The sequence below is a fragment of the Macaca thibetana genome, chromosome 16, assembly GCF_024542745.1.
Source record: "Macaca thibetana thibetana isolate TM-01 chromosome 16, ASM2454274v1, whole genome shotgun sequence".
Classification (NCBI taxonomy): domain Eukaryota; kingdom Metazoa; phylum Chordata; class Mammalia; order Primates; family Cercopithecidae; genus Macaca; species Macaca thibetana.
The window spans coordinates 56,748,746-56,770,074 of NC_065593.1; the positions used below are offsets into that span (position 1 = coordinate 56,748,746).

Sequence of the window (21,329 nt, forward strand, 5' to 3'; positions counted from 1 at the left end):
CCCGTCCACGCTCCTCTTCCTCCTCCCCCGTCCACGCTCCTCTTCCTCCTCCCCCGTCCACGCTCCTCTTCCTCCTCCCCCGTCCACGCTCCTCTTCCTCCTCCCCCCCCGTCCACGCTCCTCTTCCTCCTCCCCCGTCCACGCTCCTCTTCCTCCTCCCCCGTCCACGCTCCTCTTCCTCCTCCCCCGTCCACGCTCCTCTTCCTCCTCCCCCCCCGTCCACGCTCCTCTTCCTCCTCCCCCGTCCACGCTCCTCTTCCTCCTCCCCCGTCCACGCTCCTCTTCCTTCTCCCCCGTCCACGCTCCTCTTCCTTCTCCCCCCCGTCCACGCTCCTCTTCCTCCTCCCCCGTCCACGCTCCTCTTCCTCCTCCCCCGTCCACGCTCCTCTTCCTTCTCCCCCCCCGTCCACGCTCCTCTTCCTCCTCCCCCGTCCACGCTCCTCTTCCTCCTCCCCCGTCCACGCTCCTCTTCCTCCTCCCCCCCGTCCACGCTCCTCTTCCTTCTCCCGCGTCCACGCTCCTCTTCCTTCTCCCCCGTCCACGCTCCTCTTCCTTCTCCCCCGTCCACGCTCCTCTTCCTTCTCCCCCGTCCACGCTCCTCTTCCTTCTCCCCCATCTACACTCCTCTTCCTTCTCATGCCCACTGGTACCATGGCTGCCTCCTTGTGCTGTGACGTGTCCCTGACACTTCAGCTCCTTTGCAACATTTCCAGAAATGCTGACTTGTGCTTTTGGGATAAACTGTGTTTCCACCTTTCCCAGTGCCTGGGCGGGGCCACAGCTTCCTCTGAGGATGTAAAAAGAAAGTCACAGGGGGCCCTGGGGAGCTGTTCTCCCTGATTAAATGAGAACTTTTTTGAATGTGAAAAATGAAAATGAACCAAATGCAGATGTTTCATCATGGCTGCTTCTAAATTTTACCTTCCTATGATGGGCCAACGTTTTCAGACCAGAGACCCCTAGGAAAGCCCAGGAGACAAGGGGCTGTCAAGGAGGCCGGTCTCAGAGGCTCCCCCACCTCACGTGCCACCCATGGCCACAGAGGCCGGCTGCTTCCTTCTGGAGCCTGACTGCTTTCCTCTCACGTGAACCCCATGGGGCCCCCGAGCTGATGTCGCTGGATGAGGGTCAGGCTCGTCCCCCCAGAGACACCCACAGACCGGGGCTGCTGAGGACAAGATGGCGAAACCCGGCGAGGCTGTGTCACCTGGTGGGCGAGTCCCCGCAGTCGTCTGCAGGAGCTGTCCTCGCCCAGGTTGATGCCCACACACACGCGCACACACACACGCGCGCACACACAGCACATGCACACAGACCATGCGCACACATACAGCACGCGCGCACACACTGCACATGCACACAGACCACACGCACACGTACACACACACACACAGCACATGCACACAGACCACACGCACACGTACAGCACGCACACACACACTGCACATGCACACAGACCACACGCACACGTACAGCACGCACACACACACTGCACATGCACACAGACCATGCGCACACGTACAGAACGCACACACACTGCACATGCACACAGACCACACGCACACGTACACACACACACACTGCACATGCACAGACCACACGCACACGTACACACACACACACTGCACATGCACACAGACCACACGCACACGTACACGCACACACACTGCACATGCACACAGACCACACGCACACGTACACACACACACACAGCACATGCACACAGACCATGCACACACGTACATGCACACACACTGCACATGCACACAGACCACACGCACACGTACACACACACACACACTGCACATGCACACAAACCACACGCACACATACAGCACGCGCACACACACAGCACATGCACACAGACCATGCGCACACGTACAGCACGCACACACACACTGCACATGCACACAGACCACACGCACACGTACACACACACACACACACACTGCACATGCACACAAACCACACGCACACATACAGCACGCGCACACACACTGCACATGCACACAGACCGCACACACACGTACACACACACACACAGCACATGCACACAGACCACACGCACATGTACACACACACACACAGCACATGCACACAGACCATGCGCACACGTACAGCATGCACGCACACACTGCACATGCACACAGACCACACGCACACATACAGCACGCACACACACTGCACATGCACACAAACCACACGCACACGTACACACACACACACACTGCACATGCACACAGACCACACGCACACGTACAGCATGCACGCACACACAGCACATGCACACAGACCATGCGCACACCTACAGCATGCACACACACACACAGCACATGCACACAGACCACACGCACACGTACAGCACGCACACACACTGCACATGCACACAAACCACACGCACACGTACAGCACGCACACACACTGCACATGCACACAAACCACACGCACACGTACACACACACACACACAGCACATGCACACAGACCACACGCACACGTACAGCACGCACACACAGCACATGCACACAGACCACACGCACACCTACAGCATGCACACACACACACAGCACATGCACACAGACCACACGCACACGTACAGCACGCACACACACACTGCACATGCACACAGACCACACGCACACATACAGCACGCGCACACACACACACTGCACATGCACACAGACCACACGCACACGTACAGCACGCACACACACACTGCACATGCACACAGACCACACGCACACGTACAGCACGCACACACACACTGCACATGCACACAGACCATGCACACACGTACAGCACGCACACACACACTGCACATGCACACAGACCATGCACACACGTACAGCACGCACACACACACTGCACATGCACACAGACCACATGCACATGTACACACACACACGTGCGCACGCACACACACGTGCACACACAGCACATGCACACAGACCACACGCACACGTACAGCATGCACGTACACACACTGCACATGCACACAGACCACACGCACACGTACACACACACACTGCACGTGCACACAGACCACACGCACATGTACACACACACACGTGCGCACACACACACACGTGCACACACTGCACATGCACACAGACCACACGCACACGTACAGCACGCACAGCCGCACAGTACATGCAGACGTGTGCTCACTGCATACATGTATTCACACTGCATACACAGACCCTCACTGCACACGCGTGCACACATGCGTGTACACACATCCACACAGTACATACAGGCATGTACTCTGAACACCTGCACACACTGTACACATGTGCTCATGTACACACACATGCACTCACTACATGCATGCACTCACTACACACGCATGCACAGTGTGCACACATCCCGCACACCCCACACAGTGTGCGCGCACCCCGTACACCCCACACGGTGTGTGCACGCGCACACATGCTTCAGTGTCCTCAAGTCACTGGGACACGCATCTTCCTGTGTCCCAGGCGGGGTCAGGACTATTGAGGTGGCTGCAGAGGGTGGGGAGGAAAAGGTGGACTCCAGGCAGGACATCCCTGACCATGCCTAAGCCCTGCAGCCCCCTGAGCTGACAGAGGGGACCCCATGTCCCCCCATCCCATTGCCTGTGGCGGTTCTGCTGCAAACGGGGTGCCACAGGGTTGGGGAGGAGTCCAGAGTTTATCCTGGGAGGTGGAGGCAGCAGCAGAATCGTAGAATGGACGAATCCTGCCCCGATCCCGAGGCTGAACCCACAAGGGCTCTGCTCAGGGGAGGCCCGTCACCAGCCAGCGTTGTTGTGTCCGAGACCCAGTGAGGCATGGCCCAGACCCCGTCCCGGAGGAGGCTCCCACGGACACAGCTCCCTTGACAGAGAGCAGAGGGCATCCCGGGACTCGGCCAGGGCAGGGTCTGCCGGGCACAGGGATTCAGCGTGGCTGCCTCACAGCAGCTGGGGAGGACGGTGTCTGGGACACATCCCAGGCCGTTCTGGCCCCGTTGACCTCTGCATTGCCGAGCCCCTCTAGCCCCTCCAGCTCCTGGGCCTTTGAGACGGGGTTGGCCCAGGCAGCCCCAGGAGCAGGCTCGAGGGAGAGGTGCCCACAGGCAGGCAGCTGACAGCGATGGGGCATGTGGGGAGAGGCTGGGGCGGGAGGAGAGAGGGTGGGACGGGAAGGGCCCAGGCAGCGATGGGGCAGAGCAGCAGGTCCTAGGAAGGAGCCTGCTCCCAGGACAGCAACCTGGGGTCTGCTTGTCACAGCAGAGGCAGAAAGAACAGAGACCAGGATCCCAGGGGAGTGACAGGGTTCGGGGCAGTGACCTGAGGCAGAAGATCATGTGTAAGTGTGATTTTATGGGATGGTCGCATGTGCCCTTACGGACACAGGTTTCTCTGGGAAACTGACTTGGGTCAAGTCCAGTCCTCTCTGTCCTACAGAAATTCTGCCTTCCAGAACCTTCTAGATTCTTAAGTGACAGCTTCTCGTCTGTCCCCACCTGTTGGGGTCTGATGGAAGGGGCGGGTCCCCACCTAGGCATGTGGCTACATCCAGCTGGGGCAGGTGGCCTGACTAGGACAGCCAGTCTCTCAGGCCCTGGGCCCAGTGTCCACCCCACTGGCAGCATCAGCGGAGCACACACCACGTCCTGAATGTTGGCATCTGTGTGCATCTCTGGGGCCCCCGGCCTGCCTGTCACCCTCTTCTCCACTGCAGGACGACCATCTGGACCCACCGCGTCCGTTTCCTGGAAGAGCAGGCCCTTCCCCGCTGGGCAGCCTTCACCATCTGGAACGCCGGCAAGCAGGGGCGCCGGCTGTACCGCAGCTTGACCGCCGCCAGCCAGCGCAAGGTGGGCACCCTGCCACCCTCCAACACTGCCTGCCCCGCCCCCATGCTGCCCCACAGCACAGGCCCCAGCCTCGGCCTGTCCAGAGCTGCCCTTCTGTGCCTGTCCCCAGGTGGTGGCCTTCTGTGACGTGGACGAGAACAAGATCAGGAAAGGCTTCTATTGCCACGAAGACTCTCAGGTGTGCAGGGCCGCACGGCATCACCCTTGGGGTCACCCACCTGCTCCAGGGCTGAGGGACAGCTGCCCAGAGCCTTCCCCCTTGGCAGAGTCCACCTGGGCTGTGCCAGCTCCTCGGGGCCTCCAGGGAGCCCAGCCCCCATCCCCTGGGGGAGAACCCTGCTGTCCCTCGTGGGTCTGGGCCTTGGGGTAGCCCACCCTGGTCCGTTCTGCAGTCAGGTGTCAAGCAGGGGTGGTGGGGGTTGGAGTCCTGCCCTGAATGGCTGCCGCCCAAGCCCTGGCTCCTGTGTGAGGCAACTCAGTGGCTGCGTGCACCTGAGGGCGTCTCTCCTGGGAAGAGCCGAGCTCGGGCAGGACTGATGGCCACTCTCATTCTCAGGAAAGACCCAAGCCCCGAATCCCCATCCTGCACTTCCGAGCCGCCCGGCCACCCTTCGTCATCTGCGTGAAGCTGGTGAGTGTGGGGCCCTTGGCCGTGGGGGGCTTGCGGGTCTCGGGCTCTGCCACGTGGACAGCCTGCCCTGCCATGCAATGACTGTGTGGCCTGGGATGAGAACCCAGCCAATGGTGGGCATGGGGACAGGTGCCACAGCTGTCCACAACGGCACCACAGACCGGGCTGTGAGGTGGTGGCTACTGCCCTGGGAACAGGAGGCAGCTGGAGGGTGGCCTGCACGGGTGTGAAGGGGGTGGATTCTGGTCTCTCTTCTGTCTTTAAATACCTGTAAAACCAACATTTGTTAGAAACTTGCAAAGCACGAGACCCTACGGTGCCATGTCTGAGGGGCCAAGGCCAGGACCTTTAGCTCCCATGGACTGAGGTGGCCGCACCGGGGATGTCCAAAGCCCCTGAGTATGAACGACCCTTGCCTGGGGTGGGCAGGTGACAGGCACCTCGGGCTCCAAATGCAGCCTTTTTCCCCAAGCATGGGGAGTCCAGTTGGCTGCAGGGGGCTGAGGTGAGTAGTTTTTTAAAAATTTTAAGTTCTGGATACATGTGCTGAACATGCAGGTGTGTTACATACGTTTACCACATTGTGCCATGGTGGTTTGCTGTACCTGTCAACCTGCCATGTAGGTTTTAAGCCCTGCATGCATTAGGTGTTTGTCCTAATGCTCTCCCTCCCCTTGCCCCCCACCCTCCAACAGGTCCCATCGTGTGACATCCCCGTGTCCATGTGTTCTCATTGTTCAGTTCCCACTTACGAGTGAGAACATGCAGTGTTTGGTTTTCTGTTCCTGTGTTAGTTTGCTGAGGATGATGGTTTCCAGCTTCATCCATGTCCCTGCAAAGGACATGAACTCATTCCCTTTTATGGCTGCATACTATTTCGTGGTATATATGTGCCATATTTTCTTTATCCAGTGTATCATGGATGGGCATTTGGGTTGATTCCATGTCTTTGCTATTGTGAATAGTGCTGCAATGAACACACACGTGCACGTATCTTTATAATAGAATGATTTGTATTCTTTTGGGTATATACCAATAATGGTATTGCTGGGTCAAATGGCATTTCTCATTCTAGATCCTTGAGGAATCGACATTGTCTTCCACAATGGTTGAACCAATTTACATTCCCACCAACAGTGTAAAAGCGTTCCTACTTCTCCACAGCCTCGCCAGCATCTGTTCTTTATTTTTTAAAAATTGCCATTCTGACTGGCGTGAGACAGTGTCTCATCATGGTTTTGATTTGCATTTCTCTAACGAACAGTGATGAGCTTTTTTTCATGTTTCTTGAACACGTGTTTTCTTTTGAGAAGTGTCTGTTCATGTCCTTTGCCCACTTTTGGATGAGGTTGTTTTTTTCTTGTAAATTTAAGTTCCTTGTAGATTCTGTATATTAGACCTTTGTCAGATGGATAGATTGCAAAAATTGTCTCCCGTTCCATTCCTGTCACTCTGATGATAGTTTCTGTTGCTGAGCAGAAGCTCTTTACTTTAATTAGATCCCATTTGTCAATTTTGGCTTTTGTTGCAGTTGGTTTTGTTGTTTTAGTCATGAAGTCTTTGCCCATGCCTATGTCCTGAATGGTATTGCCTAGGTTTTCTTCTAGGGTTTTTATGGTTTTAGGTTTTAGGTTTAAGTCTTTAATCCATCTTGAGTTAATTTTTGTATAAGGTGTAAGGAAGGGGTCTAGTTTCTGTTTTTTGCATATGGCTAGCCAGTTTTCCCAGCACCATTTATTAAATAGAGAATCCTTTCCCCATTGCTTGTTTTTGTCAGGTTTGTCGAAGATCAGATGGTTGTGGACATGTGGTGGTATTTCTGAGGCCTCTGTTCTGTTCCATTGGTCTATATATCTGTTTCGATACCAGTACCATGCTGTTTTGGTTACTGTAGACTTGCAGTATAGTTTGAAGTCAGGTAGCGTGATGCCTCCAAATTTGTTCTTTTTGCCTAGGATTGTCTTGGCTGTATGGGCTCCTTCTTTGGTTTCATGTGAAATTTAAAGTAGTTTTTTCTGCTTCTGTGAAGAACCAGAAATGGTAGCTTGATTGGAACGGGATTGAATCTATAAATTATTTTATGGCCATTTTTATGATATTGATTCTTCCTATCCACAAGCATGGAATTTTTTTTTTTTCCATTTGTTTGTGTCCTATTTCCTTGAGCAGTGGTTTGTAGTTTTCCTTGAAGAGGTCCTTCACATCTCCTGTAAGTTGTATTCCTAGGTATTTTATTTTATTTTATTTAATTTTATTTATTTATTTATTTATTTATTTATTTATTTGAGATGGAGTCTCGATCTGTCGCCCAGGCTGGAGTGCAGTGGCACCATCTCCAGTCAGTGCAAGTTCTGCTGCCTCCCGGGTTAATGCCATTCTCCTGCCTCAGCCTCCCTAGAAGCTGGGACTACAGGCGCCCGCCACCACGCCCGGCTAATTTTTTTGTATTTTCAGTAGAGACAGAGTTTCACCGTGTTCGCCAGGATGGTCTCGATCTCCTGACCTCGTGATCCGCCCACCTCAGCCTCCCAAAGTGCTGGGATTACAGGCGTGAGCCACCGCGCCCAGCCAGTATTTTATTTTCTTTGTAGCAATTGTGAGAGTTCACTCATGATTTTGCTCTCTGCTTGTCTATTACTGGTATATAGGAATGCTTGTGATTTTTGCACATTAGTTTTGTATCCTGAGACTTTGTTGAAGTTGCTTATCAGCTTAAGGAGTGTTTGGGCTGAGACAATGGGGTTTTCTAAATATACAATCATGTTATCTGCAAACAGAGACAATTTGCCTTCCTCTCTTCCTGTCTGAATACTCTATTTCTTTCTCTTGCCTGATTGCCCTGGCTGGAACTTCCGATACTGTGTTGAATAGGAGTGGTAAGAGAGGGCATCCTTTTCTTGTGCCGGTTTTCAAAGGGAATGCTTCTAGCTTTTGCCCATATGATACTGGCTATGGGTTTTTCATAAATAGCTATTATTTTGAGATACGTTCCATCAATACCTAGTTTATTGGGAATTTTTAGCACTAAGGGGTGTTGAATTTTATTGAAGGCCTTTTTGGCATCTATTGAGATATTCACGTGGCTTTTTCTTTGGTTCTGTTTATGTGATGGGTTACGTTTATTGATTTGCATATGATGAACCAGCCTTGCATCCCAGGGATGAAGCTGACTTGATCATGGTAGATAAGCTTTTTGATGTGCTGCCGGATTCAGTTTGCCAGTATTTTATTGATGATTTTCACATCAATGTTCATCAGGGGTATTGACCTGAAATTTTCTTTTCTTGTGTCTCTGGCAGGTTTTGGAATCAGAATGATGCTGGCCTCATAAAATGAGTTACAGAGGACTCCCTCTTTTTCTATTGTTTGGAAGTTTCAGAATGAATGGTACCAGCTCCTCTTTGTACCTCGGGTAGAATTCGGCTGTAAATCCATCTGGTCCTGGGCTTTTCTTGGTTGGTAGGGTATTAATTATTGCCTCAATTTCAGAACTTGTTATTGGTCTTTTCAGGGATTCGACTTCTTCCTGGTTTAGTCTTGGGAGGGTGTATGTGTCCAGGAATTTATCCATTTCATCTAGATTTTCTAGTTTATTTGCGTAGAAGTGTTTATGGTATTCTCTGATGGTAGTTTATATTTCTGTGGGATCAGTGGTGATATCCCCTTTATCGATTTTTATTGTGTCTACTTGGTTCTTCTTTTCTTTGCCTGGCTAGCAATCTATTTTGTTAATCTTTTCAAAAAACCAGCCCCTGGAGTCATTGATTTTTTTAAAGGGTTTTTTGTGTCTGTCTCCTTCATTTCTGCTCTGATCTTGCTTGTCTTTTGCTACCTTTTGAATTAGTTTGCTCTTGCTTCTCTAGTTCTTTTAATTGTGATGTTAGGGGGTCGATTTTAGATCTTTCCTGCTTTCTGATGTGGGCATTTAGTGCTATAAATTTCCCTCTTAACACTGCTTTAGCTGTGTGCCAGGGATTCTGGTATGTTGTCTCTCTGTTCTCATTGGTTTCAAAGAACTTCGTTATTTCTGCCTTAATTTCGTTATTTACCCAGTAGTCATTCAGGAGCAGGTTGTTCGGTTTCCATGTAGTTGTGCAGTTTTGGGTTTCTTAATCCTGAGCTCTAATTCGATTGCACTGTGTTCTGAAAGACTATTAGGATTTCCATTCTGTTGCATTTGCTGAGGAGTATTTCACTTCCAATTATGTGGTCAATTTTAGAGTAAGTGCTATGTGGTGCTGAGAACAATGTATATTCTGTTGATTTAGGGTGGAGAGTTCTGTAGGTTGAGGGTGGAGAGTTCTGTCTATTAGGTTCGCTTGGTCCAGAGCTGAGTTCAAGTCCTGAGTATCCTTGTTAATTTTCTGCCTTATTGATCTAATATTGACAGTGGGGTGTTAAAGTCTCCCATTATTATTGTGTGGGAGTCTAAGTCTCTTTGTAGGTCTCTAAGGACTTGTTTTATGACTCTGGGTGCTCCTGAATTGGGTGCATGTGTATTTAGGATAGTTAGCTCTTCTTGTTGCATTGATCCCTTTACCATTAGGTAATGCCCTTCTTTGTCTTTTTTGATCTTCATTGGTTTAAAGTCTGTCTTATCAGAGACTAGGATTGCAACCACTGCTTTTTTTTTGCTTTGCATTTTCTTGATAAATAACCAAAGGGTGAGTGGTTGATAGAGTGAGCCAGGCCCCGAGCGGTACTGTTGGGAGGTTGTGGGGAACACACAGACAGGGGCACCCGTGAGAGCTAGAAGCACGCCACACCAGGGCGGGTCACGGTTCTCGCCCTGCAGAAGCCGTGAGGCCAGCATGTGTTGGTCTGTACTGCCCGGCCTGTGGTGAGCTGTCACACAACTCATGCAAGTCCAGGCAGCAGAACGTGAACAGAGCCTCATGGGCACAGCTTTTCGGCAATTACTAGCGCATCTCATTTTATTGCACTTCATTGTGCGTTTTATAAATTACGGGCGTGTGGCAGCCCCACTAGAGCAACCCTGTCAGTGCCACTCTTCCAGAAGCACGCCCACTCCACGTCTCCACGTCTCCTGGTGGTAATTCTCGCAATACCTCAAGCTGTTACTGTATGTGTTACGGTGACCTGTAGTGTCACTACTATCTCGGGGCGCCCATAGGAAACGGTGAACTTGATTGATAAATGTGAATGTTCTGACGGCTCTGCTGGTTGGCTGTCCCTCCCCGCTCCCCACCCCCCACCCCACCACTCTTCAGGCCACCCTATTCCCTGAGGCACAACATTGAAATTAGGTCAACCAACAACCCCACAGTGGCCTCTAAGTGTTCAAGTGAAAGGAAGAGTTGCAAGTCTCTCACTTTAAATCAAAAGCTAGAAATTTTTAAGCTTAGTGAGGAAGGCACGTTGAAAGCCAAGACTGGCAGGAGAGGCCCAGCTTTCAGCCTAACAGTTAGCGAAGTTGTGAATGCAAAGGAAAAGTTATTTAAGGAAATTAAAAGTGGTCCTCCAGTGAACACACGAATGATGGTGAAACAGCCTTTTGCAGATAGGGAGAAAGTGTTAGTGGTCTGACAGATCAAACCAACCACAACATTCCCTTCAGCCAAAGCCTAATACAGAGCGAGGTCCTGACTCTCTTCAATTCTGTGAAAGCTGAATGATGTGAGGAAGCTGCGAACAAAAGTTTGAAGCTAGCAGAGGTTGGTCCACAAGGCTTAAGGAAAGAAGCCGTCTCCGTAATAGGTGTGAGGTGAGGCAGCAGGCTCTCCAGAAAATCCTGCTGAGGTCACGATGGAGGTGGCCGCGCTCAACCACAGACCTTCAGTGTAGAGGAAGCAGCCTTGAACTGGAGAAGACACCATGCAGGACTTTCATAGGTAGGGAGAAGTCAATGCCTGGCTTCAGAGCTTCGAAAGACAGTCTGACTCTTATCAGAGGCTAATGCTGCCGTGACTTTAAAACCCATTTATGCCTAGTGTTCCATTATTGGAATGCTAAGCATGCGGGAGTTTACATTCTGCTTAAGGTCACTGCCAAGGTCTGACTGCAAAATTTAAAAAATTGCAACCTCAGGCATAAATGGGTTAAGTTGAAGGCAGTGCTCACCATTCTGAGAATCGTAGGATTCTTAAGAATGAGGCTCTAGAAATGGAATGGCAAGGCCCAGGTGGTAGCACATCTGTGCATAGCATGGCTTATGGAATACTGTAAGCCCAGTGTTAGGCCCTCAGAAAAGGAGATTCCTTCCAAAATACAACAGCTCATTGACGGTCACCTGGTCACCCAAGAGCTCTGAGGCCAGTGTACGAGGGGTTCGTGTTTTCGCGCTGACACGGCCTCTGTTCTGCAGCCCGTGGGTCCGGGAGCCATTCTAACTCTCAGGTCTTATTGAAGAAAGACACTTTCTAAGGCTGTAGCCGCCATCGATAGTGATTGCTCTGATGGATCTGAGCAAAGTAAATGAAAAACTTTGAATAACCATTGTCCAACTTACCAGGGACATTTAGATGAGTGAGCGGGAGGCTCTGAGAAGCAGTTATAAAATGCAAATTCTACAAATATCTGGTTTAGTGTTTCAGAAACAGCCTTTTCAGGATCGACTTTTCAGGAACCCCCTCCAACCCCATCAGTGCCGCTCTTCCAGCAGCACGCCCACTCCATGTCTCCTCGTGGTAATTCTCGCAATACGTCAGACTGTTACTGTGTGTGTTATGGTGACCTGTGGTGTCACTACCACCTTGGGGCGCTCATGTGAACCCCAAGGCTCTTGGTGAAAACCCTTCCCAGGGAGTGGGCTTAGCGTGGAAAGGAGGTTCCTCCTCGTCCTGCACACGCCATGTCCTTGGAGGGCCCGGAGCGCTCGCGGTCACCTGTCTTGCGTGTTCTTCCAGGGGCAGCTGGCAGTGTGGCCTCACAGCACATGCTTGTTCCATGTCTTGCTCTTTTCGCATAATGTAGATTGGAGGTTATTCTGTGTGAAGCCACTGGAGCCCCTGGGCTCTACTGCTGCTGTGACCTTTCTATTCAGGGATATCTCCAGCTTATTTGAGCCGTATTAGCAAAGCGACGGGAAACCAGCCCCACGTACCCATCCCCGGAGCCAGCGTGTCCACCTTCTGTGTCCTCCACGCCTCCAAATCCCCACGCTGGGGTGTGACACTCATTCTAACCTAATTTCATCCATTATTGTTTCCCTGATGTATCTCAAAGAGATAAAAACGTTCAAAAGACCATAAAACCACCATTCCACCACAGAATTCCAAATATCCAATCAATGTTCAGATCTTCCTCATTGCCTTATAAACTGCTTCATGTGTTAAGTTTGCTTGCCGGAATCCGGCAGTGTCCGTGTGACCTCTACGACACGACCTTTCTTTCTGCCTCCCCGACGCCAACGCTCTTTTCGTAGTTCACCTAAAGAAGGGGCTTGTGCATCCTGCACTCGCCGACTGGGGCCCTGTGGTTTTGCGTGTTCTGCTCCGTCCTATTGAGAGGTGGTCAGACCGAGGCCACCTCAGGCTCCCCTGCGATTCCGTTCGGCAGGAGCACCTCGGGGGTCTCAGGGCACCTCTGTGGCGCTGCTGTTGTGCCTTCCTCCACCGTTAGCTGGAATAGTAAAGAGAAACCCAAGGTTCACGTTCCTCACTAAAACACCCGCTCTTCGATTATACGGATGTTTCATGCATTTGTGATACAGTTACTTACTGATGTACATTTTGGGCATTTTTAATCATTCACTGTTTAAAATGCTGCTGGAGGCCGGGCGCGGTGGCTCAAGCCTGTAATCCCAGCACTTTGGGAGGCCGAGACGGGCGGATCACGAGGTCAGGAGATCGAGACCATCCTGGCTAACACGGTGAAACCCCGTCTCTACTAAAAATACAAAAAACTAGCCGGGCGAGGTGGCGGGCGCCTGTAGTCCCAGCTACTCCGGAGGCTGAGGCAGGAGAATGGCGCAAACCCGGGAGGCGGAGCTTGCAGTGAGCTGAGATCCGGCCACTGCACTCCAGCCCGGGCGACAGAGCGAGACTCCGTCTCAAAAAAAAAAAATAAATAAATAAATAAAATGCTGCTGGAGTATTTGTATATATACATAATTTCGCTCAAGTGGCTCTATGTGGAATAAATTCTAAAAATTTCTGGGTCAAAGGGCACACACATTCAGCCCCAATCTTGCTGTTCACCACCTGCAGCGGCTGTGCCAACCCACCCCCACCAGCGATGGAGCACCTGCCTCGTGCCCGTACAGGGAGGGAAAGCATATTCTCACATATTTATGAACTGCTTTATTTCCCTTTTAGTAGATTATTCTTGTCATTAGCCCGTTTTTCTATTGGTCAGTATTTTCATAAGGAAAACTCTGACGTGCTGTGAATTTTTCTGCCATTTGACATTTTTATATTTATGCCATTGTGATATAATCAAATTAAATGACTTTCATTTATGGAGTTTGAGTCATTCTGAGACAATCACTCCTGGTTGTGAAATTCAAAAAACCACATTGTCCAATTTTGCTTCTGGGATTTCTACTTTTTAATTACATCTTTGATACAACTGGAATTTCTTTTGGTAAAGAGATTACAGATGCAAGTTTTTCTTTCCATTTGGATACCTAATTGTCCCAACATCGTTTATATCCTGCTTTTCCAGGAATGAAATGCCATCTTTCTATGTTGGTTGTGAACATGCATTTGGCACCTGGCAGGGCCAACCCTCATGGCGTGTGTGTGAACACATCTCTAAACCGTAGTCTAATTTACCCTATTTTTGTAGTTCACGTGAGCAGAATCCACTATCTGTGTTCTTGCATCTGGTTTTGACTCCACGTGTTTGGGGTGCGTGCACATCCGCTGTGTGTGCTGTGGACTTGATCCATGTCCCATGTGCAAACGCCACCCCGCCCAGAGGCCACGCCAGGACCCAGGCCTGTGGGCCGTGGTTCCCAGTTTGCTCTTGCAAGGACGCTGTGTCCTCCTGCGTGGGAGTCCCTGCTTCGGGTCTCATCCTGGGAGTGGAAGGCAGGTCATGGGTGTGGCTGCGTCCTCAGCTTCTCTGGATGATACCCCCCAAGAGGCTGGCCTGGGAACACACTGGGAGCCAGAGGGCCCAGCCGCACAGCTCCCTCGCACTGGGCTGGGCACTTGGTCACCAGCAGTTTGGGGAATGTGTTCTCTTGGTGGTTTCAGGTGTGAGTCTGAGCATCAACCCCGTGTCCGCTGGATGCTGGAGTTCTTTCCTCTCTGGCGGTGTTTCTCATCAGGGTTCCCCACCGGCCTACTGCATGCTGCGTCTCTCCTGACCTGTAGGAGTCCTCTATGCCTCTGGCTGCTCTCCTTTGTTGGTTTAATGTTCTGCAAATGTCTTCCTCTGTTTTGTGGTTTGCTTTTTCATTCTTCTAATGGAACATGTTGCTTTACAGAAGCATCTAGTTTTAACAGTCTTGTTTAAGACGATGTCAACACGCACTGGGCTGGCCTGGTCCCTGAACTCAGGTGTGTTTCCTTTGCAAACTCGAGAGACAAGGGAGGAAGGACAGATAGCGGCAGAGCGTGTGGAAATGTTTTCCAGGCAGGATGGCTTTCATTCAAGTGACAGCATCATTTGAGTGACAACAGTGGTAGGTGGTGTAATGGATTCTGACGTGGTGGGGGTAGGGGGCACGGCCAGGCTCCGATTCCTCCTGCTGGGCCCAAGGACCGAGGACTGTGACGGGAGTGCACGGTCCCTCCTGTGTCCTGCCAGAGGCCAGAGACTTGGGTCCACCACTGTGCCGGGATGTGTCCTCAAGAGCTTCTTCAGGAGGTGCTGGGGTGCAGGGCATGTCTGAAAGGCATTTCTGGACACCTGCTGTGGCCTCACAGGAGAGTAGGCGACCTGGCCAAAGTCGGCACACAGGACAAGATAAAGCATCCAGCGACCCGGGGTCACGGCCCTCACTCCACTGCAGGGGTGGGGATGAGAGAGGCCAGAGGGGATCAGACAGGGCCAGCTGTTGATGGTTCTGAGATGCAGTTTCTGTCTAAGGGGCCTCCTCCCACTCCTGGCCTCTGCAGAGGGGTGGGTGTGTGGAGGGAAGGTGGGTCTGCCCTGGTCGAACAGCAGAGGCATTGCCTGTTAGTCTCATTCCATTCCGAGTGCCCCCAGGGAGAGTCAGCCACCTTCTGCAGAGAGGCAAGGCCAGAAGGCAGGGGCCTCCCCTCTGGTGACCACCAGGGCCTGTGGTACAAGCAGTGCCGGCTGCTGTCCTCTCTGGCCCTTGTCTCCTTCCAGCCTCTCCACTATTAGCAGAGGGGCAGAAGTTCATAGTAGACCACTTGACAGGTCGACACAGGCCACCCCCAACCCCTGGCCCTGGAGGAGGCTCCCCAGTGGCCTCCTGGAGCCAGGAGAGATGGAACTGAGCTGTATCTGCTGCTCCCGCCAGGACCTCACAGGGGGCGCCTTCGAGGACAACCTGAGGTCGTTGCACTTGCAGGAGGGCCAGGACTTCCTTCACTTCAGCTGACGGACCCACGGCAGCGGCTCCCAGGTGGGTCTTTTCACCGAAGCACCGTCTGAGTTTGTGCCTTTATGATGCTTAATTTCCTCTACATTCTGCTCTTATTCTAATTTTCTTTACAGTTAGTCTTCTGCTTATGTTCAGCTCATTAATTACCAGCCTTTCTTCTCTAATGTATAATTCAAGACTTCAGAATCACTTTGGTGAATTCTATCTGTCGTGATTATTTTATCTTTCATTATATATTTTATAATTTTCATTATTTCTTTTAAAAACATCTTTTTAAAATTTGTGTGTACACACACACACTTGGGTTCTGTAACTGTCCACTGGGTCGAGCTTTTCTTCTTCAACCGTGCCTTATAACACTTTATTGAAATGTATCAATTCAGTAAAATACACTGTGGTAGTAGATGATCAATTTCTTCTTCAATGTTTGCTTTAATATCTTCTGAGACTGGGTTACAAATGTAGGAAAATTCTATCGTCTTCCTGTTGAACTGAGCCTTTAATCATCATATAGTAATCTATTCCTAATAATTTGCCTTCCTTTAACTGGAGAACATTGTCATTAACATAGAGGTTTTAATCAATTTACATTTATTGTGCCCTAAAATATTTATTTCGTGTGTGTGTGTGTTTTGCAGCGTGTTCTGCCTTTTCCTCTTGCCATTCTTGCATATTTTGATAGTGTATTTTTTATTCTTGTTCCATTTCTCTCCTACTAGTAGTACAGAAGTTATCTTCCCCATATATTGTTTGTGACTCTAAAAACTTCAACATGCACTTAGCCAAGCTGATAACTGAATTATCTGCACTCTGTTCCAGGAGAACATAAAGACTTAAGATGCTTTAAATTCAGCCACCAACTCTGCTGCTGACTTATATGCTGCTGTTGTCCATTTTAAGCAATTCTATATGCTTTAAAAAAATCCACATATCAGCCATCTTTCTGTTTTTATGGTCACAGTTTATTGCTTTCCTTGCTCCACATTCCTCCAACTATCCAACTGTGATCATTTCCCTCCTGCCTAAAGTTTATCCACTAAAGCAGTGGTTCTCAACCAGGGATGAATTCACACCCAGAAGATATTTGGCAATCTCTGGAGACATTTTTTTTTTTCCTTTTGTCACAGCTGGGTAGGGGGATGGCTGCTGCCATCTGGGATGTTGCTGAATAACCTGCAATACACAGGACAGCTCTCACAACAAATAACTCAACCCCAAATATTAAGCCAAGATTAAAAAAACCAAACATGCATTAGAACAGCGTATTTTTATCTAAATGACTTAATTTTGTTCTCTTCTTTAATGTTATGCTATGGGCACAATTCAAGCAACTTAACAGCTATTTTCTCTCAGCCTAATGAAGATCTTGGTCTACTCCTTCCTCAGCTCCAGGGCTGCTGCTGGGAAATTGGTAGTCATTTATATCACTCTGTCCTTCTTACAGTTCTGCAGTTTCACTGTGGCAAGTCTAAATGTGTGAGAATGTTAGGCTTCTGTATCTGGGGACTGTTGCATGTCAGTATGGAGTATCTGCATAATTTCATTCATTCCGAGACCCCAGTTACCCAAACGTTAGACATTCTTCAATGTCTCTTGATGTTGCTTTTGTCTTTTCCAGTTCTCCAGATAATTTTTTCAGATCTTCCAGTTTTCTAACTCTCTCTTCAGCAGTGTCTAAGCTATCCATTGAGCTTTTAATTTCACTTCTTACATTTTTAGGGGCTCTATTTTTTTCAAATCTCTTCTTGATAATTTCTAGCCCTTTTCAAAAATGTACTCATAGCCTACATTCTTCCAGAGAGGTTTTATATTTGCATCTTCTGCCCCTTGTCTGGAAATACCACTGGTCAAGGCCAGGTCAATCGAATTTTCCACTTTAGGAGTTTTGGGGATCGTACAGTTAGTATTAATTCAGGCCACTTCAGGGGAGATTGAGATAAGAGTCTTGCGCTGTTCCTTTGAGAAAGATGTATTTAGGGTCCCAGCTCTATATAGGGGTCTCCTATTAGATCTGGCCCTGGGCCTTACATCCTCTCATCCATTCTGCTATCAAAACAGCATGACTGGACTCCAGGGCTCAGCAGAAACCCTCAGGATCTCCAAGATCTCTGCTTTCACATGGAGGGTTTCTGGTTTGTGCCTAGAATGTGTCTGTGGGTGCACAAATCCTGCACCAGCTCCCCGGTTCCAGGGATACTGGCTTCTTGCTGCTCTCTAAACTCACAAAGCTTGCTCCACTTCTGGGACCACAGGCATTCTCTTTTCTGCCATTGGGCAGTTTGTTTGGACTTCTGCCCAAATGCTGCCCCTTCAGAGCAGTTTTCTGAACACCTCTCCTAGGGGTCAACACCCAACACACCGTTGCATTGCCCGCTTTTTCTTCGTAGTGCTCAGTATTGCCTGCCTTGATGGTGCTTGCTTGTTCATTTGCTATTGTCTGCCCCAGCTATCATGTGAGCAAGGGGTTCCTCGCCAAACTCCATCACCTGGACCCTGGTGGGCTCCACAAACGGCTGCTGAATGAAAGAGGCTTTCCAGGCCACCAGTTACCTGGTGAGCACAAGTGCCCCAGTGATGGATGGGATCCAGTAGGAAAGAGGCAGTAGCCAGTGGAGCGATCCACTTTCCTTGGGTTGCTAAGTTAGACCGACATTGAAAGAAGAACTGCTTTGCCCTGTCACTGATGGGCCTGGGTGGGGAATCGACCTGCCTCCATGTCTTAAAATGCCATTTCTCTGGAATCTTCTTTTAATTGCACTAAGAACAGTTCATCATGTTTCTCTCAGAAGCCACTTGTTCCCTCCATCCTCAGTGCATCCCAGGCCAGCAGGAGCTTCGTGAGCTGCAGGCATAGCAACGGTGCACCCCAGTTCCACACCCAGCAGGCGCAACCAGAGTCTCGTGTGTGCCGACCACAGGAGCCGAACCCTTTCCACCGTGTGGACTCGTGGTCAAGGCTGGGCCTGGTCACCCAGGACCCTCACCACGTGACCCCAGCCAATCGAGGGGACAGTTCGAGGAGGAGGAGACCCCAATTACACAGGTTGGAATAAAATGTTTAAATCTCGTAAAAATGTAACACAAGGCTCTTTTAAGGGATAAAGACTATTGGCCACCAGGTCAAGCACAAGAACGGTAGTGTGTTAACCCCACACTCCTGTGTGGCCAGGTCATCACACACATTCCGTGAACAGCTGTCTGCTAAACAGACAGCATGAACTGTCACAGTCCTGGCCTTGTGGTCCTGGTGACCTCACAAGTGAGAACCACGACTGAGCCTTGCCTCACAGATGCAGGCGGCATCTCCCAGTTCTGGGCCTGCCCATGTTCCTGTGTCCAGACCCCATCCCCACCTGAGCGAGCAGGCCGGGGAGCCACCCCAGTCTACACCACGCACACGGCACCCCTGGGCTCTGCACCCAGGGAAAGCGCTGCTCACCCAAGCCCTTGGGCCTCTGAGTGGCCACACCTGAGGCTGCTTCGGTGCTGCCGGCGGTGGTTCTGCACCTCCCCCTGTGAGCACAGCACAGGTCCCAGGTAGATGGGAGTGGGTTGCTACCACAGTGAAATTTTTATACACGTTCCCCTCACCAGCTTTGGGATGGATCAGCATGAGCTCAGACACGGAGACAAAGGTAGCCTCCTGCCCTTTGCTTAAAAACCCAAGTGTAGACTCTGCCCAGGCTCTCCTAAGACAGTGTAATTGTTTCAGGAATTGTATTTCCCGTATTATTGTAGAGGCACACATTGGACTCTGACAATTCCCCTTGCAGCAGACATTTGTGAAGCTGCTGGTCTGCACACCCATCAACCAGTGACCCCTGCACTGCAGGGGGACCACATGCACGATGCTCACGTGTGCACAGGGGGGAGGCCAGCACCCCCACCAGGCAGATGGTCCCAGAAACAGCATCTGCGCAGCACTCTAGACCATGCCTGCCACCAGGGCTTGTCAGTTCTCTGGCATTTGAACCTCTGATTTAACATTCATCTCTCTCCAAGACTGGGCAGACCGCCAGCTGTGGCCAGACGTCTCCCACAGCAGGGACAGCACCAGGCGAGAAGGGGGCCCGGTCTCCAGGCAGGAGGAGTGGAACCCAACCCCCTCTGGCTGACCCCTGGGCAGTGAGCCCCTCCATCACCCTACACGCATCAGGCTCAGAGACAAAAGGCAGGAACTTCTTGGTACATGATTTTATAGGAAGCACATCTGTGTTCAAGTGAAGGCAGAGGCATCCACCCCAGGTCATTAGAGGGCAGGTGCAGAGAGGAAAAGCTGTCAGCTGGTGCCAGCCTCCAAGGGCCAGCGCTACCCTTCAACAGCTGGAGGCACCACCGTGCCAGGCTTTCCACACCGGCCTCCCTCAGGAACAAGACATCCCCACCAGGCAGGGGTGAGGTACGGGCTCCAGGACTGGCTTCAGCAGGCGTGAGGCTGCAGAAGAGACAGGACAAGCTCAGGCTGGTCAGCTCCATCACACACCATTCCCAGCCAGGGGACCCTCGCCCCTCTGGGCCCTGTGTGGGGACTGACACTGGGTTCCTGCAGGAAACTATTTGTGCCGTTTCCCCACACGCGGGAGCCTGAGCTGTGTGGCTGACAGGCGCTCATGACTAACGTGTCCTCGGAACGGCACCCCGTCTGGGGAGCGGGAAGAGAGGTTCACTGCACTGCTCTTAACCTGCATTCACACGTTTGAAATTTTTCCTAATAAAAATGTAAAAAGCACATTTAACTCCAAAGTCTGCTGTTGAGTTCAGCCTTTACACACAGAAATGGGGAGGCTGTGTCCTGATGCTCAGCCCGGCCCCACTGCCCCCACGGATCTGGATGTGGTTCTCCTCCCCTCCTGCCGTATGAAAGGGGGCTGAGAGGAAGGAGCCGACCCAGGTAACGAGAGAGACAGGACAGCGACCCGGGGCCCCGTGAGAACTGAGGCACTTGTTTTTGTTACTTTAGAAGAAGAGTGACGGGCTGGTGAGGTGCACAGGGCAGCTTCTGGGGACCCCTCACCCAGCCCTGGGCCCACTCGTGGGAGGCAGATGAGGGGCAGGGAGGCACTCTTGGCACTTGGGAGTGCAGACAGACCCCAGGGTCAGGCATGAGGAGCCTGGATCAAGCTGATGCCAACCCCACCCCCTCCCCAGCCCCCCAAACATGCCCCAGAGCAAGTGGCCTAGATGCCACAGGGGCCCACAGGTGCGGGCAGTGGCCAGAGAAGGCAGCTCTGCTGGTCCCGTAATCCCAGGGGTCCTGACATGAGATGAGGGAATGGACCGTGTGGATGCACTGGCAGAAGCTGAGCACAGCCGCTGGCCCCAGAACATTCGAGGGCTCGGGGAAGCACAGGCGCCTCATGCTGTGAGGTGACGG

At 51.2% G+C, this 21,329-nt stretch overlaps 4 protein-coding genes and 1 pseudogene across 13 annotated transcripts in view; 3 read left to right on the top strand and 2 right to left on the bottom strand.

The window, feature by feature from the left end:
* The window catches only part of B3GNTL1 (UDP-GlcNAc:betaGal beta-1,3-N-acetylglucosaminyltransferase like 1), a 157,200-nt gene extending 138,171 nt beyond the window's left edge, over positions 1-19,029 (top strand). For 3 of the 4 annotated variants that reach the window (XM_050763731.1, XM_050763732.1, XM_050763733.1), the window contains 5 exons: positions 4,706-4,841; positions 4,951-5,019; positions 5,398-5,472; positions 15,872-15,976; positions 18,768-19,029. In XM_050763731.1, the coding sequence (XP_050619688.1) occupies positions 4,706-4,841; positions 4,951-5,019; positions 5,398-5,472; positions 15,872-15,952 (361 nt within the window). In that variant the 3' untranslated portion in view covers positions 15,953-15,976; positions 18,768-19,029. Of the gene's footprint in view, positions 1-4,705; positions 4,842-4,950; positions 5,020-5,397; positions 5,473-15,871; positions 15,977-18,741 lie in introns of all 4 variants that reach the window. The other variant, XM_050763730.1, reaches the window with a different exon arrangement.
* On the top strand, positions 483-4,116 carry LOC126938926 (histidine-rich glycoprotein-like). Of its 6 annotated transcripts, XM_050763720.1 has the most exons (3): positions 1,758-1,927; positions 2,312-2,450; positions 2,648-4,116. In XM_050763720.1, exons 1-3 carry the CDS (start codon positions 1,856-1,858, stop codon positions 3,559-3,561), a joined length of 1,125 nt encoding a protein of 374 aa, XP_050619677.1. In that variant the 5' UTR covers positions 1,758-1,855; the 3' UTR covers positions 3,562-4,116. The 6 variants fall into 6 exon arrangements, with proteins under 6 accessions (XP_050619679.1, XP_050619675.1, XP_050619677.1 ...); XM_050763722.1 differs by lacking the exons at positions 1,758-1,927; positions 2,312-2,450 and adding an exon at positions 483-1,565; XM_050763718.1 differs by lacking the exons at positions 1,758-1,927; positions 2,312-2,450 and adding an exon at positions 483-1,469.
* LOC126938946 (uncharacterized) lies at positions 13,530-15,865 on the top strand (annotated as a pseudogene).
* Positions 19,030-20,134: 1,105 nt separating the features above from the next.
* Positions 20,135-21,329, bottom strand: part of TBCD (tubulin folding cofactor D) — a 188,891-nt gene continuing 187,696 nt past the window's right edge. For both annotated transcript variants that reach the window (XM_050763665.1, XM_050763666.1), the window contains exon 39: positions 20,135-20,390. In XM_050763665.1, the coding sequence (XP_050619622.1) occupies positions 20,376-20,390 (15 nt within the window). In that variant the 3' untranslated portion in view covers positions 20,135-20,375. The remainder of the gene's footprint in view (positions 20,391-21,329) is intronic.
* On the bottom strand, positions 20,397-21,328 carry LOC126938947 (uncharacterized). The gene is given in 5 exon segments (XM_050763753.1): positions 20,397-20,883; positions 20,886-20,945; positions 20,948-21,029; positions 21,031-21,111; positions 21,114-21,328. Coding segments are annotated over 5 exon segments (588 nt in total). The 5' UTR covers positions 21,315-21,328; the 3' UTR covers positions 20,397-20,719.